Source organism: Hypanus sabinus, chromosome 16, assembly GCF_030144855.1.
Source record: "Hypanus sabinus isolate sHypSab1 chromosome 16, sHypSab1.hap1, whole genome shotgun sequence".
Lineage (NCBI taxonomy): Eukaryota > Metazoa > Chordata > Chondrichthyes > Myliobatiformes > Dasyatidae > Hypanus > Hypanus sabinus.
The window spans coordinates 10726379-10745191 of record NC_082721.1 but is presented as its reverse complement, the minus strand read 5'-3'; the positions used below and the strand labels follow the sequence as shown (position 1 = coordinate 10745191).

At 37.2% G+C, this 18813-nt stretch overlaps 1 protein-coding gene across 3 annotated transcripts in view; it reads right to left on the bottom strand.

Moving 5' to 3' along the window:
• LOC132406002 (BTB/POZ domain-containing protein 2-like) overlaps positions 1-18813 on the bottom strand; it is a 38084-nt gene that overhangs the window by 13631 nt on the left and 5640 nt on the right. The window contains exons 2-5 of one of the 3 annotated variants that reach the window (XM_059991113.1): positions 13689-13845; positions 9947-10120; positions 4706-4811; positions 1318-1515 (exon numbers count right to left, since the gene is read on the bottom strand). In XM_059991113.1, the coding sequence (XP_059847096.1) occupies positions 1318-1515; positions 4706-4811; positions 9947-10120; positions 13689-13845 (635 nt within the window). Of the gene's footprint in view, positions 1-1317; positions 1516-4705; positions 4812-9946; positions 10121-13628; positions 13846-18813 lie in introns of all 3 variants that reach the window. The other 2 variants (XM_059991115.1, XM_059991116.1) reach the window with 2 other exon arrangements.

The window sequence follows — 18813 nt, the reverse complement described above, 5'->3', positions numbered from 1 at the left end:
ACACCTTTGTTGTTGCTCTCAGGGGCACAGTATTGAACACCCGCCTATCAGACCTGGTGTACATACAGATGCCTTCTGTCGACATCCCAAACACGTGCTTCTATCATACTTGTTCTTGTACAATAAAATGATTTTAGAGTCACGCATATCCTGTGGTACGGCTCCTTCCTTCCAGCGCTGACGGAGGACCTCGTGTAAAGGTTGGAGGAGTGAGCTCTTGCTGGAGGAATCCCATCACTGCCAGGAGCTTTCCCTGGGGCCAGACTGTCAATTGCCTTGCTGAGGTCCTCAATGGTTGGTTTGGAGTCGAGTTCATCCATGATGGCATCAATGGCTAACAACATTTTCCCTCGAGTACAGCTCAGAGTAGTGTTCTACCCAGTGTTCCATCTGCTTGCTTTTGTCGGTGATTATTTCACCAATGGATGACTTTACTGTCTTGCTCTGCGATGGGCCAAGGGCCTACTTGATACCACCATACATCGATCTGATGTTGCTTGTCACAGCTGCTGTCTGAATGTCCTCACTGAGCTGGAGCCAGTACTCATTTTCACTCTGCCTTGCAGTCTGTTGCACTTTACTTCTAGCAGCTTGAAGAGCCTGGAGTGTTTGGTTGGATGGTGAGCGCTTGTACTCTGTGAGAGCTGTGAAAGTGCATTTTCTTTAAGATGCACTTGCTATTATGCAGACATTAACTGGAGTAGAACTCTCCAGGTTCCTGATGCACCACAGTTCATAATTGCTCTGTAATCTGTTGACAAGACTCATGCCATTTCTGCACAGGAGCATGCAGAACATCAGCCAAACAGATACAGAGTTTGGGCTGTGGCCAACCTTGTCAGTAACACTCAGTAGATTATTATGGGGATTAATTTAGTTCCCTACTTTACATAGCATCCTTGTATTTTCACTGACTTCTCATTTCAAGTTTATTTTTAGAGAGATAAAAGGCTAACCAGTTTGAACCAATAAAAAGGCTAGGTTTAGGGAGCAATTGCTTCTTTAAACACACATCATGAAAAAAAAAATTGATTAAGTGTATTGATTTATCTCCATTCATTCACTCATTCAACCTAATAAATTTACAAGGAAAATATAACTAATGTCTTATCAGTGTTTCAAGTTGATGTGGAAGTTATCCAATTTTAGCTATGTTCATTGCATTGAGATCAAGTATACTATACTATACCACTAAAGTACTCATTGATTTAAATCTCAAAACAGTATAAAGTTTTGCCAGTTCTAAAATGCCACTATGCTATAATAATGCAAAGTATTAACAATTAAATTAATTCAACTCTAATAATGCAGAATTACCTGCTGCAAACTCCTCAATAGTCATTAGTGGAAAACGGATGAGCGACAAGGCTTTTCCTAACACCTTACGTTTATTTTCAGGTGTGAGTTGAAGCTGCTGTCGCTGGCACTCTGCTTCTGCCCAACGAACCACAGCATTAAATAACCGAATTTCTCGGATTCCTAGAGTGTCACGTTCTAGCACTGCCATTAGTGTATCTGTAACATAAACAAATACTAAGGCCAACAATTCCAGTTTCAAGATAAAAATTCCTTTTGATAAATATATTACACCAGAGCCTGTTAATTGAAACAAATGCTCATATTAATCTTTGAACCACAATGATTAAAAAAAAATTCTTGTAAATGGGACTACTCCAAAATCTAAAAGCTCACTTTGAGGAAAAGATAACAATTATATAGCTAGGCTCCACCTAGCTGCTTAGAGGAAAATGACATTTATTTAAAACGCAATGACTGCTATCATATCCAGCATGAATTAATTTGAGAAAGCACCAATTATATAGCTAACTGATCGCCATCTAGCTGCTTAGAGGATCATGACGTTTCTCCAAAACTCACTGACTGCTATCGTATCTGATAAAGATAGGTCAGCAAATAGAACACTGCCAAAATACAGAATTAAAAAAAAATCAACAGGAGATAAACATATATACACTGAATATGGGTTTGGAGAAATGTCATGGTCCTCTAAGCATCTAGGTGAGGATCAGTTATCTATATGAATTTTATAAATCATCACCACCTCAGCAGTGAAGTTTCCAGTTTAGATGCAGGAGAACAAAATTGCTCATGATAGGTACAAATAATCACAAAAAAAAAAGGAGCAAAAACTATTAAAATCATGTACGGGACAAACTATTTTAAAAACTGCTATTTTCCCCCCTTGCTTTCAAAATCTCATCTCAAAATTCTGAGTGATCTCTTGTAATTCCATTAATTGTTGATGCCATCATGGCTTTAACCTGTAAAATTCTCTTTTAAAAAATCTCTCTTCTCTAAACTTCAAACATTCCCCTGAGCTTTGATAAGCTGCTCTTATCTCCTTACATCGCTTACTGCCAAAATTTTGTTTGATCGTGTTGTAAAGAACATTGGGACTTCAATAAATACCACAGGAAAAGCTACAAAAATGCAGCAGGTCAAACACCATCAACAGTTCCTTCATGCCAACCTGCCGCATATTTGTAGCATTTTGTTTTATTTTAGGGTTTCCAGCACCTGCAGTACTTTGATTTTTGGATTACTATATGAATACCAGTTGTTGTTATTACTTACTTTTTTTTTAAAGTGGCCTTGGGACTGATCCAGACCTGCTGCCTCTAGAGCTGATTGTTAAAAAAAAGCCACTGCTGCTAAATCCTGTCAGAGCTACAGAGCATCAAAATGTCTTTTACACTTCAGAATTTTAATTCACATCAAATGCAAATCTGTATGAGCTTCTTAATCTTTGAAAGTACAATATATTGTGATTTTTTGTTGCTTTGATGAAGTACTAGAACACCCAATGCAACCAAAACTGAAGTCTTTACAACTGTAACAACTGACTGAATTGTGGACTCACGTTAAGATACATCAAAAAAATAATAGAATTACATTGGCCCTAGACAGATCAAAGATTTCCAAGAAAGACAAGGCAGAAGAGCAAAATAAAAAATTTTGCACTTTTTGCACTTTGGAAATTCCCAACCATTTGTGCTTTGATCGCCTGGTTAATTTACATCATAATTTGTGCAAATTTAAAAGTGCATTGTTAAAAGTTGTAAATAGTGCATTGTTTTACCAGATAGTAGATTAGGGAGGGAATTGTAAATACAAAACAGAATCTACAAATTACTAAAATTGATACATTGAATAAATAATTATGCTTGTTATGTCATACCAACAAATTATCAAGAACCGAATTATTTCTACTTAAATATAAAAGATTACATACAGGAGTGATTTAATGTATTTAAATAGAAAATTTCGATTCAAATTTTGTATTAAAGATGGGAACAGAGAGAAATATGGAAATATATTCTATGTTGTGCAAACATCTGCAGCGAAATTTGCTTGAATTGCAATTATTGCTGTGTCAATGGCAATAGTATCTGACGATAAACAATGAAAGAGTATTTAATGCAGAATCCAATGCTTTCTACATTTATGTATACGGAATCTGAGAGCAGTCTGAAGATATATTTATACAGACGTTTTGTGCACAGTTGTACAATGACAACTGGCTATGTGGCTGTATGAAGCTGTAAAGTTTATTATTAGTGCACATCACTCTTATTACAATGATTGATGGATAGAATTTACAAGCGATTTAACCTCAGGAACAAGTACAGTTTTGTACTATACACCCCAATTAAACATTGTGAGATTGCCAAAATCTTAGTGAGGGATCAGAAAGCAATTCTTTCATCATCAAAAGGAACTTGAGGTGTGTACACTGAAATACACAAACTTTGAAAGTACTGGAAGTGTAAAGGTGGAAAATGCTAATTCAACAAGCAGCATCTTCAGCAAATAAGACATTTCCCACTCATAGTCTTTTGTCAAGACTTGAATCAAATCATTGAATCAGAATAATATCTTAAAAGTTTTTACTGCATTTTTCTAATAAAGTCTCTTCATTTTAACATTAAACAGTCTGCAAATTTGCACTGTGGCTAATTAATAAAATGGTCGTAGTTGTTTATTCCTGAGGTATTTTAGATTTAAGGCTTGGTTCAGTTTTCCTGAGAACACAGCTTAGCTAATTTCAGGATACAGGCAGAGTATAAGGAAAATTTTTGTGCCTTATATAATAAATAGCCAAAGTCCCGTGGAAGACAATAGGTCAGAAAATGGGTGTGCTAAGTAGGCATGTAGTGTATAGAAGAAAATTGCTCAGTTTGGAGTTTCTCCAAAAATATTAAAAGTCAATATGGTAATTAAAAATGTGCTTTTTTAAAATCTTTTAATGCAGATACAAAAGTCTTTGGTTTTCTGTAATAACTTACAGTCAGGACAAAAGTCAATAAAGATTATTTGTCTAACTGAAGGAAAGTGGGGCAAATATATTTACTTTTCTGTATACGCGCTTAGAGATTTAATGCATTTCCAAACATGAAGCTAATTATAAATAATAGCAAAACTTATAGTTTTCGTTCCCACTACAGTATAACTGTCAATACCCTGGTGAACTAAATTGCATTATTTGCAAAGTCTCCAACTTTTAATCTGAATGTTTATTTCCCCATACCAAAAGTAAATATTATAGTTTTATGAAAATTAAGTAGAATATAGAGAACCAACTAAAACAGCCAAACCTTCTATTCAGCCATTATATCTCAGTAATCTCATTGAATGTAAAAATTAAAATATGTTTTAAGGCATCTAATACATATTAAATACTCACCTAAATCTATATCTGTAAAACCTTCTGCATTGATGGCATCTGATGTATTTTTATCAATATTTTCCAAGCATAAGCTGGCAAGCTGTGGTTCATCGAAAAGCCTTGCCTGAGGAACAAACAAAACAAGTGCATCAGTTTTGTAATCTTTACAGTTAAGCACACAGAAGGCTTTGCAAATGACCAGTAAAGATGTCAAAAACAATTTTAGTCAAAAAATGTGCCATCTCAAAGACCTTTTACTAGAATTGGAAGATATGGTTTTAACATTCTAGTTAAAACACAGAAATAGAAGCTCAAATCAAATATTCTCACTATACATTTCACAATTCTGGGCAGTTTCAAATTACAATTTTAATTTGTTTTCACTACAGAAGCAATGAAGCTTACACTTTTTTATGGAATCCTTTAACTAATCACCCTTCATTAAGCAACAAAACAAAATGCTAGAGGAACTCAGCAGGTCAAGTAGCATTAATGGAGGATAATAAACAGTCAACGTTTTGTGCCAAGACCTTTACCAGCCACGATGAAGGGGCTTTGTCCTTTTATTCCTCTCCATAGATGCTACCTGACTTGATGAATTTCTTCAGCATCCGCAGAATCTCTTACATTTACACCCTTCACTAAACTTTTCCTATTATTATGCTTGCTATGCTTGCAGCAAATAAAAGAGCACAGGATTGCATTAATCAATGAAGCTGTCACATTTTTCAATAAAGCTGCAAAATAAATTGATTCTATAATATCTTCTTAACCAAATAGCAGTGAAGCACCTATTCAGTTTTTGGTTCTGAACACTAATACTTCCACTGAACAACACTAAGCAATGATTTTTTATTAAAAACCTTAAGGTCTGATCTGATCTGAAACCATTATTTCAATTTATGACATCAACTTTAAATTCCATCATTCACTATTTCATACAGTAGTATGATTTATATTAAAATGTTTTCTGAAATTTTTACAAAAACAGAGTAATTTATTTGGAGAGGAGGGACAGAGAGAAATGCAATAGAGGTTAGAAGAAACATCATCACTCTACCCCTCCAAAAAAATGAGACACTGTCCCATTTCCCCCCCAGAAAATAGCAAATACCATCACACAATCTCATTGGCAATGCCATTTCTCTAGTACTTTGCTAACATTTGCCATTTTATCAAATAGTGTGTGCCCACTGAGTGCTCCCTAATACAGAAAACTGATATGGAGTTACGACTCCAGACTGACATTTTCACTTTTCTTAGCTTTGAAATACATACAAATTCCAACAACACCACAGCTTCCAGTTCAGCAAAAGCCAAGGATTAATAATTTTGGAGCAAAATTTCTATTTGCCCTTTTTATTTTCCATTGGTTTGTTATTTTCTGAAGCTTTAACATCTTTAGCTTTAAGGATCAAAGTCAGCGTGAATGCTTTATAGAAATACTTTGTGATAGAGCAAATAGATTACTATTACTGTCTCTAATATGCATAATTAACTAAATTACACATTTGAGGAAGCATCTTATTGATCTGTATCTACGTATTTTATACTTATGGACTTTACAAAATAACACTGTGATATACAGTGATGTTTTGCAGGCAGCTCATGAAACTACTGGATATTCTACTAGATACAGTTGTTTTGAACTACAATTGTTGTAATCTGCACCCTGTAATTTCTCTTTAAGAAACATATCTTTGAACCATCTAAACGAACTAGTGATTTTACAATCACCTGAAGGATTCAGTGAACTTAACTCTCGGGAATGTAAGTACAGTACCTTGAAGACAAAGGTTGGCCTTCGCTGGGGTGGACTTTAAGGCAGATTAAAACATAAAAGCCTAAGAGCAGAAAATGAACCAGTGTTCAATGCTGTCGTCTGCATCTCTTGCCACTACTACCATCAGGCAGGAGGTAAAGGAGTCTTAGGTCCCTTGTCGCTGCCCTGTAGCCATCAGGCTTCTGGATTGGCTTAATTTGCCTCAGCACTGAATTGACCCTACAGCCATGGACTCCAATTAACTGGATTCCACTGTACATTTTTCCTCCAATTGTTTCTTTAAAATGACCTGCTCAAAAACCAGATCATGGTCCAATAGAAAAACCGAATTACATACACCCTAAAATGATTGTTGAAAACTAGGTGTATTGATTCCTTAGCTTTTCAGGGTACACATTTGTCCCTATTAAGCAAAAAGTATTAAGAAGGTAAAGGTTGCCCCAGCTGTATTTTAAAAATAAATGCTAGGAGAGTGTCACGCATTTGGATAGCAGCCTTCACCAATTGCAAACCAGATTTCCTAACTTACACTTGTATTTTCTTGGGTCCACAAATCAATTGTAGAATAAAGGTCATCAGGTAAGTCAATGTAAAAGACAAAGGTTATGGATGTAGACTCCTGGAAGCAGATATGTGATTACTGTGCAACTGAACTTCCTCTCCAGTTGACAATAAAGATCAGATGGCTTCTGTACAAATAATAGCATGATAATCTTCGAATTGTAGTTCTGACAGCTCTTGTTTCTATTCGAAATATTACTCTCTACCCAAATTTCTGATCAGCTTTTCAATGTTACTTAAAAAAAGACCATAAGTTATTAAATTTCAATGCATTTCTCAACATAATCCTTTCACACTTCAGTAAAAACTCACATGGAAGCAACAGCTGACTGACTGCCCAATTGTTGTGCCTTGAGAACACTATGCCAAAATAATTGAAACAACACTCATGCTACAGTCAAATATCTTACTGCAAATCAAGTATAACTGCTACTAAGTTTTATTCTATAAAACTTGCACTTCTAAAAATATATGCAATGTCTCTTTAACTCACACACGCATGGGATCCTGAACCTGACTGCTGTAATGCTAATTGTAATAGAGAATAGTAAAACCAGTCAAAAGCCTTTTCTTTTAGTCAGCAAAGTTAAGTTTTCCTAAGTTGTTAAAAATGAGTTAAATGCAATTTAAAACCGTTAGCTATTCACCTTTAACAATATATTTTAAAGAACACTGATGCTTTAAACCTAGTTTTAAAGCATAAGTAATTGCAAATAAGAAATCCTAAATATACAAACTCTAAAGCTAGAAGCACAGCAATTAATAAGATTGCCTAGTTTGACCTGAGTGATAAGTGCAAGAAAGAATTTATTCCCAATGTGCGTTTATGTTCAGAATGGTGCTAGTAATAATTAAATATCAAAATTCTCCAATCTTTTAGGACATTCTTCTGATCATTTCTGGATTGATGCCTGTATGTCATTACAGTACCTGATTCCAATCATATCTCACAAATTGACTGTTGTTATCTAGAGACAAATATGTATGAATGCCATATCAGCCAGGTACCAACACATACTGGACCTCACTTCAAATTAATTCAACCTTTAAACTACTCCTCTACATAAAAGTCTAAAATGATGGCATATTTTTCTAATCTGAAGTAAGTGTGATAAATCAAATTAAAGTCCTAGTTATCTGCTGATGTAAACCAGGACAGGAATATTTTTTCCTGAAATATCAACTGGAACAGGATGATTAAGCATGCAGATAAGGAACAAGGTCTGAACTTGTGCCAAGCGCTAGCAAATAAATTAAAAGTAGCTTGAGATATACAAATTGATGGGAACAACTTTCAAGTTAATTTTTTCTAATCGAGTAAAAGGACATTTTACGATGGAATTTTAAAAAGGCATTTGGCTCAAACCCACAATTAAAAATCATTAATAAATTTTTGTTTCCCCCAACCACAGCAATTTCTCCCTTCCACCTGATTTTTTTGGTTTAGTATGTGACTCTTGCTCTCAGTTTTCAGTGGTGGCTGCGCCAGCCAGTGTTAAACTATGAACATACTATCCCTCCATATCAGCTTCTCAAACCAAGAAAAGCCCTTCACTTCTCTGAAGAAAGTACCAAATCAGTTCCTCTCCACAGCAATCATTCACCTAGAAGAACTCACTTATACAATTAATGACTTTTGCCAAGCTCACCCACATTCTCAAATATCAATGGTATAATTATAGGGATTCATGAACCCGAGCTATGCCTGGTTCCCCTCCGTGGGACACAGAGACCCATATGAGTTTCTGTCCCATTTTACCCTGCTCTCTTCAGTACGTGCAGTAATTTGACAATGCTAGTGTTGTTTCCTTTACTCAAATACTCAAAAATATTACTCAAAAACTTCATTACTTTTGCTGCCAACTTACACCCTGCTCTCTTGGTAAGATGCCAACTCATCTTTATCTCAGGGGACAGGCTACACCAAACATCCGTTATAAGCCTCAAGACTCAGGTAGCTCTCACCTATATTTCTTCCCATCCCAGTTCCACCATCCCTTTACATTTACTCCAATGGTAACTCTTCACAAAGGTTACTATGGGAATGTCTCCTTTCTCCTGAACCATGACTATGCTCTTTCATAGTCGTAAGAACATCTATCTATTCTTATCCTATTTGTTCTGCTTCTCTTTTCAGATTATACCCGACCTGATGAGTGTTTCCAGCATTTTCTGGTGTTTCACTCTTGAAGATCTACTTTCTTCCCCCACCCCTCACCTACCCTTTAGGTTTAGGTTATCTTCTCTAACTTATTCCTTCCAAATATCCTGGAACAATTACTTTAAACGTTCATGCTGGAATCTATCGGACAAAAGGTAGAATCAATGGAGTTTGGTCATTAGAGATTTAGCAAGAAAAGCTAAATGGCTTTTACCCTGTTCCTAAAGAATATTACAACTGCACACATAATGCAGCTAGATGATTCTTATCATTATGCTTTACTGATTTGGCACAAAAATCCATCTCAACACATCCCAGAATAGTACTGGGTAAACAATTCTGTCCTTAAATGGGCAAAATACCATGCAGATTTCTGCCTGTCCCCAGAACTACCTTCATTAAAAACCTCCATCTCTAATGGGGGAAAAAAGACATTAATTACCATCAACCAATTTTTAAACAACTTTCAGACATCCAACAGTCCAAAATGTAATCAGGATGAAATGATTGTAATTGATTTGTGATCTCATGCAGCATAACACAGATTAGCACAAACACAAACTGAATACATTTATGCAAGGTTTTTTTTTGTTTTACCCGTCACTAATCCACATAATTGAATATCAATGCAATTATGATTTCAGGTGATGAAGAAAAAGAACAGGAAATTAAATATTTTCTTTACCCATCCAAAAAAAAATTCCACCAGCATTTTTTTTAAACTAGATTGCTTTTCAGGTCTCTCCTGCCCTACCTCTCCCTCTCCAACTTGGACTCCTTCCTTAATTTCCTCGTCCCCGTTTAGTTCTCTCTCTCGATCCTCCCTGTTCCGTGGCCATACAGAAACAGAACCCTGGGATCCAGATGGCTGTCCCACGACTGCTTCGCATGGCCTTATGCAGGTATTACCACATATAGCTCTGTGCCTCTGGAATATTATTAAAAACAGTTTTAAAAGCTGAAATTTTTTAAATTTTAATACCACAGCTATGTATGGTACAAAAAGGAAACAATAGTTTCAGCAGAGAACATCAAGCTACAAGAAACCAATTGTGCTTGATTCCATCCTAAGGTTCCCTCTGAATCACTGTTGTATCCAACATATCTTGTTTGTGGATTTTAACACTATGGTTCTGTAGTTGCTCCAAAGCAAGCTAACCCAGCCAGCTGTACCCTACAGTATCTGTCAGTGGATTTTGTACTTCCTGACAGGAAGGAAGTTGTATGAAATCCTGGGCTCCTACTTGTCCAATCCAATGTCTGTAAATACAGGCTCTCCCCAGGGCTGTGTTCTTTCACCCCTCCTGTTCTCACTTTATACAACTGACTGTACCTCCACAGACAAGTCCATTAAAATCCTAAAGTTTGCGGGTGACATGCCTGCATTTGGTCTCATCTTTAATAAAAATTTGATCTGCTATCAAAGAGAGCTAGACCATCTTGTAACGTGGTGTGCTTGTAACAACTTGGAACTTAATGCTATCAAGACAGCGTAAACAAGGACTGACTTCCACTGACAACCCCCTACCTGCCCGTGCTCGGAAATTAATGGTCAGGCCAGTGGTTGATTCATTCAAATTTCTGGGGACTACTATTACCAATACATTGAAGTGGGACAAGCACATGACTCTCATCACTAGGAAGGCCCAGTAGAGACTGTTCTTCCTACGTCAGCTTAGGAAACTTAACATCTCAATAATCGATTTTCACTCAGCCAACATTGAGTGTTGTGACCAGCTCTATCACCGTTTGGCTTTCCACCACCTCCTCCCTTTCCAAGTCCAAGTTGCAGCAAGTGGTCAGTGGAGATTTACTGACATGAAAAAACTGTTCTTTGCTAGAGCAAGGAAAAAAGCTGGAAAAAATATTCCTGACTAGCAGTCACCTATTCACCAAGTTGCCATCAGGGAGACACTACAAATCCATCACCATCAGGCCACGTCATCTCTGAAGTTTCTTTCCTGTAGCTATCCAGTTTCTCAACAAAACTCAGGTGTAACACCCTAGTTATCCCTGCACAACATCCGTTAAATGGTTTTTCCTGCTCTCCTTGTTCTCTTGGCAAATATGGAGTCTGTTCATATGTTCACATTTATTTGATTATTGGCATTTGTGCATGTGACCGTACTGCTAATTGTTGATTGCTCATAGCCGCTTGCACTATTGTCTTATAAATTGTTAGTTGCTACTGTGTTGGCTTTTATGGTATTGTCCTATATTTTATGCTTGGCACCAAAACATAATCAGTTCTGCTTTGTTTCACATACTGGCCATAAAGTGATTCTGATTCAAATCACTAACTCCTAAAGTACCTGCAATCATATTTCCCAAATTAAAGCAGTCCTTCAGCCTAGCTAGAAATTGACTTGAGTAATTTATCTTGCTTTTTATTCATATTATCTTCTTCACATGTGACAACTTCCCAAGCCTAGCCCTTTGGTTTTCATGTCTGACAATAAGTCCTATAGTACTTATTTATCCTTTTTCTTTCTTCTCACTTTGACCTATTTCTCAACTTCATTTCTCTCATACTTATAACTTGTTTTGATTTGTTCAACCGGATAAATTTCTCAAAGCTATTTAGCACTGTAGGCCAGAAAATCTAAAAGCAAATTAAAATGGCTTTTCTGTTGGGCTGCTTTTCATGCTTTAAAGTAAAACGCATTAAACTGCACTGGGGAAGTTTAGTAAGGTGCCAATGTTTAAAAGGGTTAAGGATTCAACTTTCGTGTTTGATCGTTAAGTTCCTCATTCCACCCTCCCCAACAGATTAAAAAACCCTAATATTAGATTATGCTGCATCAGATCTTGCACAATAAAATTCTCATTTCAATATAGTAGAGTAGTATAAAAGTATTCAGATTATGACATCTATTCCTTCAGATACATTTTCCAAAATAGGACTTGATCACCATTAGTTCACATACTCAATTCTTCCACTTCATTCCCTTAATTAAATCAACATACGCTAGATTTGATGACATGAAATCAGAAATAAAAGCCCTCTGTCCATCTAATTTCTAAGCTTCTTTAAATTAATGTATTATCCATACACAAACAGGTCCATGGCCTGCATTAATAGAAATCCAAATCAACTGCAAGATGGCAATGTAAGAGCAACCAGGGGTAATTTTTTCTGCTTTTGCCCATGGGAAGATTATCAACTTGAACTTTCTATGTGTTTCTTCCCTCACAATTCAATAGAAATGGGAAACCCAAACTACTGTCTCAATTCTGTGGTTAACACTGCAAAAAGGACACAAACAATAAAGGGTACACTTGAGGTTATTGCCAATTTATTTTACCAATTCAACGTGGTAAAGTCTAATTATTTAAAATTAGCAAATAAATTAGTAAACATCAGATTCAAATTGATGTATCCATCTGACATGTCCATTTAAAAGATGTATCCTCGATTTATAAATGACCATCCGCCCGTCACCTATCCAACCTGTGCTAATCTCGATATTTAAAAAAGGTTTAGGGAGGCTTATTTGTGATTTGTGAATAAACATGTCCAATAAGTACAGAGGCATTTAAATTTGGTCCCCAGTCAGAGTACTTACTGCATATTTGGACAGATCATTAGAAGGGAATACGGTGGAGAACCTTTGAAAGTTCTGATCAAAAAGGTCACTGGCCTGAAAATCAATGTGATCAGTCTGACTAAAGCCCATTTCCAGCATTCATAACGTCTTAGCTCAGCACATTAAGAAAAGGTGATTACTGAAATATAGACATTACATCTATATTATATGTAATATACAGGAAAGTTGAGAAAAAAATATCAACATGATTACTAGTGGCTAATTAGGGGAATAGATCCTTGTTTTTATTTTGTCTGGGCTGTGTGCATACATCTACTGATGCTTCTGGACACATCATCAGTGATGTTCCTGGAATCATCGGGTGTTTCGGGTCTTTCAACATCATACACTCAAATAGAGCAGAGAATTTTGCAAAAGGAAAGAAATGGAATGCCAATTATGACACCCTGCAAATCCTATTACAAGTCACTACACAGATACAGGTCAAAGAGAAAATCATGCTCCTTCGTGATATTCCCAAACTGATAATGAGAATCAAGGCAGCATGTCAAATTTGACTGGTAAATTATGGAACTTTGAAGAACACAATAGTAGCAGACACTGATGATTATGCAGGTCAGTGCCAAGTAGCTGAGTCAACCTTCTGTCAAATAAACAATGAACTGGATTCAGTAAACTGATGGTGGAAAAGTCAGTCACGAATTGCTTTCTAGCACATTAGCAGGAAAGCAAGGCAGACCAAAGGCATTTCTACAGCACTTGCAATGTATATATAATGTTTCTTCTGGATGTTGATCATAATATTTTGCTTTTTAAGCAGACAGTGGACAACATGGCAAAATCAAAATCGTAGGCTTATAAACTTTGAGTAACAGGATCAACACTTACCATTTTTCTGAGTTTCTTCTGCAGACAGATATCATGCATCACATGAATGTTCCAACGTACCTGTGTAAGAAGCATAAATGCATTGTCTGCTCGGAGATTCTTCTTCAAGAACTCCACACAGTGTGCTTCAAGGGCAGGTACTGCATACTTTTTAGCAGTGTACAATGTAGTCATAACAGTCTCTGGCCCGATCTGGACTTCGTCAGAATACAGGAATCTAGAGAATAAAGCATGCCAATGATCATTTTAGTCCCCCAAAACTGAAAGTAAAATCAACAGCCTGGTTGAGAACATGAATTTGATTACCTCTGAAATAGGAACAATGATTTTACTAAATAAATGCACAGCAAAGGGCTGGGGATCTGAAATGCAAATCATTTGCAAGGCTGCAAGGATAAGCCTGGCGCTGGGACAGGATGCAATATCGGGGTGGAGAGGAGCAAGGAGACACTTGGCCAGGCCACGAGGACGATACCAAGGTCACAGAGAATTTACCCATCAATGTGTGGTGGACCTCAGTTATTAATTACATATTGACGATTGTGATCATTGATCTATGTAAAAATATCAACTATTTATATAGCACCTCTCATAGCTAGGGTGCCTAAGACTTTTGCATGGTACTGTAGTAAGCTTATTCATTGCACCGTACCACTGCCGCAAAAAAAATGTCATGACATACATGAGTGATGAAAAACCTGATTCTGAGTGGGCCTCTATTGTGGACTGACAATGCGGAAAGGGGAAGGAGCGGGAAACACTAGAGAGAAATACAGTAATGATCAATAAACTAATTTCTTGGAATCAAATTATCTTGCCTGGTGTCTGGAGTGTCTGCACCTGTGCCACTCCTCCCACCCAGGCATTCCTTCTCTGCCACCTGTTCCATAACCCTCCTGTGATGCTCCACCCTCGCCATTCCCAACATTCTTTGCTCCCACCACATTTACAATCTCGCTCTCTGCTCCATGTTGACAAATACAGTACCGTGCAAAAGTCTTAATCATTATCTCTCTCTCTCTCTCTGAAGACTTTTGCATGGTATTGTAGATTGTAAGGAGTCATAAAAATGAGACAAATTAAAAATAAGAAGTGTTATAGAGAATAAAATGTAATTGAATATACCAAATTATATAAATGTTATCAACATTAAGTAATCCCATAAGTAGGCCAAATTAAAAAAAAAGGTTTTTAAGAATTGTTTTGAAACATTCCACAGTATCAGCCTGGTGTTTCTAGGTTGGTAGAATGGTCCAGACTTTTGGTTCATATAAGCAAAAGGCCGCATCATCAGTCCACATCATCAGTTCTTATATGCTTGGCTCTAGGAACACTAAGCAAACCAGTACTCATGAGCTAAGATTACGATTAGGGGCGTAAGGGGATAGAAACTCCAAAATTTACAGAGGAGCTCAGTTATTCAGATCCTTATATACAATTAAGAGTATTTTAAAACTGATCCTAAAGGACACAGGCAGCCAGTGTAATGATGCCATAACCGGTGAAATGTGCTCAGATTTTCTTTTTGGTTAAGGTCCTTGCTGCTTCATTTTGAACAAGCTGCAGCCAATTTTATATCATGATAGTATAGTGTTTAGCAGAACACTTTACAGTACCAGAGGCTAAGGTTCAATTCTCACCACCGTCTGTAAGGAGTTTGTACGTTCCCCATGACTGCATGGGTTTCCTCCAAGTGCTCCAGTCTCCTCCACAGTCCAAAGAATCGCTGGATGGTATGTTAATTGGTAATTGCAAACTGTCCCATAATTAGGCTAGAGTTAAACTGTGAATCTCCTCAGGACCCCCTCCAATGTAAGCACATCATTTCTTAGATAAGGGGCCTAAATGCTCACAAAACTCCAAATATGCCTTATAAAGCCTCAGCATTACATCCTTGCTTTTACACTCTAGTCCTTTTGAAACAAAGCCTTATACAAATGAATACTGATATTAACAAGCACAGGCACCCATTAGATTATGTCACAAAGTAGCAATAGATCACAGGGTTGCCAGTATCATGAAGGGTGGCGATGACTCCTTCATCTGCTGTTGTCTGTTCCAGCAGCAGAAAAAAGTCTGCTCTACCATTCCATCACAGATGATTTGTTATCCCTCTCAATCCCATCCTCCTGCTTCCTCCCCGTAAGCTTTGATGCCCTTACTAATCAAGAACCCATCAACCTGCTTTAAATATACCTAAAGACTTGGCCTCCACAGCCATCTGTGGCAATGAATTCCACTGTTTCCCCAGTCTGCACAGAATGTGGATTTTCTGTTCCACCACAACCTGTAGCTCCAAACAGACTTGACAAGGAAACATCAGGTCGATAAATCACAAAATGATGTTACATTATTTCTTCTAAAATTGTATAATTTATGTTAAGACACTACAGCACAATATAGATTTAGATGAGCAGAAATTTCTTCAAAGGGCAGAGAACCTGCTTTCATATAGGCTGCAAAAATCAAGTTGCTGAATATATTTAAGACTGACAAAATTTTTAGACTCAAGACATTTAGAGACTTGAAAGCAGATGATCAGCTATAATTATACTGTATAGTATAGTGATTAGTCAAATTTGATGAGTCAAATGGCGTACTCCGGCTCCAATTCTCTACGTTTCTAATGCATTCTTACCTCTATAGCTCTAGGCTAAAAACAAAGCTGTGTTTCTGTTTGCACACTGAAGCTTGATGCTGAATGTCTCAAGAACACTGCAAAGAAGCTTCTCAAGGCAGTGCTTCACCCAACCCAATTGTCCATAATCAGCAAGAATCACAAAGTGCCCACAGCTACTGGCTTGCCCTGGAGTTTACCATAATCACCGTTCAAGTAGGAATGCAGAGCTGAAGTATAGTTGGTGGCACTAATTGAATTCCTTAAGTAAGACTTTTAAGTGGCCAGCACATATTTATCTGGTTTGACATCTTCAAGTTGGACAAAACTCTAAATAAACCCAAGAGATCCTAATCTATATTTGTTCCACTACACTGAAGTGAATAATTCTTCGGGGGTTAGTAGCTAGATAAAAGTCTTAAGGCAATCATAAAATTCTTCAGAAATCCCTTTAGCTCAATGGGTGCTGATACCTGTGCTCCCTGTAAACTCACCCGATACATTTTCCCCCGCTCCTTCGAAACATAATAAATTCACCACTACCATACTGTGGCACATCTAAAAATAAAGTGAAATATAGGTGTGTGCAAGCATGAGCTGGGATAAGATCACATGGTCTGGAAAAATCTGCCAGTGGAGCTCCATACAAATCCCAACTGTGCTAGAGGTACAGTTTCCTTGCAGTTGGAAAGACTCAAGGCAATTTTACCCCTTTTGAGTAAGCGAGGAAATGGGTTGCATTAATAAAGATGGAGGTGTAGCGATGTGCTACACACAGCGACACGCAAGTCGGTAAGTCATTTCGAGACTAGTTTATTCTAACTTCGCGGCACTGGCATTTAATCCCTAGCGCCCGCCCTCTCTGGGCGGAAATGACATCAGAATTGCATTACCAAAGTCTCCCCCTCGCGTGCTGGCTATTTGTGAGCCGGTTCGCCTGCGCAGAAAGTGGGTCGCCACATAGGAATTAGCTCGTCAACATAAAATCACAACTCGCCTTCAGACTGCCTTAATAACACAAGGGAAAAGTCTTTATTAATATTTTTAACAAATGAAGCACTCAATAATTAGGGTAGCTAAGTTTGCCTTCCCTGAATTATACTGTGAAAGAAAACATGAATTTACTGAAAAGAGAAAAAAGCATGCAGAATTATTCTGACAAATTGATTGCCAGGCAGTGCAACAAAAGTCAGTAATGTTTTTGCCAAGTAGTTAACACCGCAATGCATAGAAGTTAAACAGAATGGTACCATTTATATGATTAAGTCGAGAGGGTTTCAGCTCTATGTCTTTACTAAGTACAGTTACAATAAAGATCTTGACTAACTAGACATACAAGTCTAACAACTACTGGCTAATAAAATACAACAATTTTGGTTACACAGCTTGTCCGTGTGACATTTACACAAACAGGACCAGCAGTAAAACAATGGCTAGATAGTGAAGATTACCGGTAATCATTTTTAGCCAATTATATCTTACCATCAGCAAACTGCTGTTCAGTCTTCTTGTTTGTTCGGAGCATAATTCTACATTTGAACAAATATTTTACTTGGAACTATGGTTACTTTTTAAGAAAACATTAACAAATTTAACCTATAACAGTTTTCCAAAAGTATTTCCAAATACTAAAATGGAGATACGATTTAAATGTTAACTTCAATAACTTCAACATTCAGCAACCCTAGCTTTAAGTTGGCCTACATCCAAGACCAAAATACAGAAATATTTACAACAAATTGAAGTTATCAAGTGTTTAAAAAATTAAGCATTCCAAATTGATTCAAAGAAGGGTGATCAACAGAAAATTTAGATTACTAAACCAATGTTTCCTCTGGAATCCTAGAGATGTCGAAAGAAGTTTAGTTAAATAACAATCAATAAAGTGAGAGTCTACCCTTTATTGCCCATCAAGAGCCCATCGATGAGTTGGTGAAAAACAGTCAGATTTTCCAGATTAAAAAAAATAGAAAAGTTTCTTCCTGTATTGAACAAGGAACAGGCCCTTCAACCCCATTGTCGTACTGAACTAAATAATTACTAACCAAATGACCATAGAACATAGAAAAGCTACAGCACAATACAGGCTCTTCAGCCCACAAAGTTGTGCCGAACATGTCCCTACCTTAGAAATTACTAGGCTTACCTATAGCCCTCTAACTAAGCTCGTTGTACCTATCTAAAAGCCTCTTAACAGACCCTATCATATCCACCTCCACCACCATTGCCGGCAGCCTATTCCATGCACACACCACTCTGAGTAAAAAAACATTTCCTTGACATCTCCTCTGTACCTGCTCTGAAGGATCTTAAACCTGTGTCCCCTTGCGGCAACCATTTCAGCCCTGCGAGAAAGCCTCTGACTATCCACACGATCAACGCCTCTTATCATCTTATACACCTCTATCAGGTTACCTCCCATCCTCCATCGCTCCAAGGAGAGAAGGCCAAGTTCACTCAACCTATTTCATAAGGCATGCTCCCTAATCCAGGAAACATCCTTGCAAATCTCCTCTGCACACTTTCTGTGGCTTCCACATCTTTCCTGTAGTGAGGCAACCAGAACTG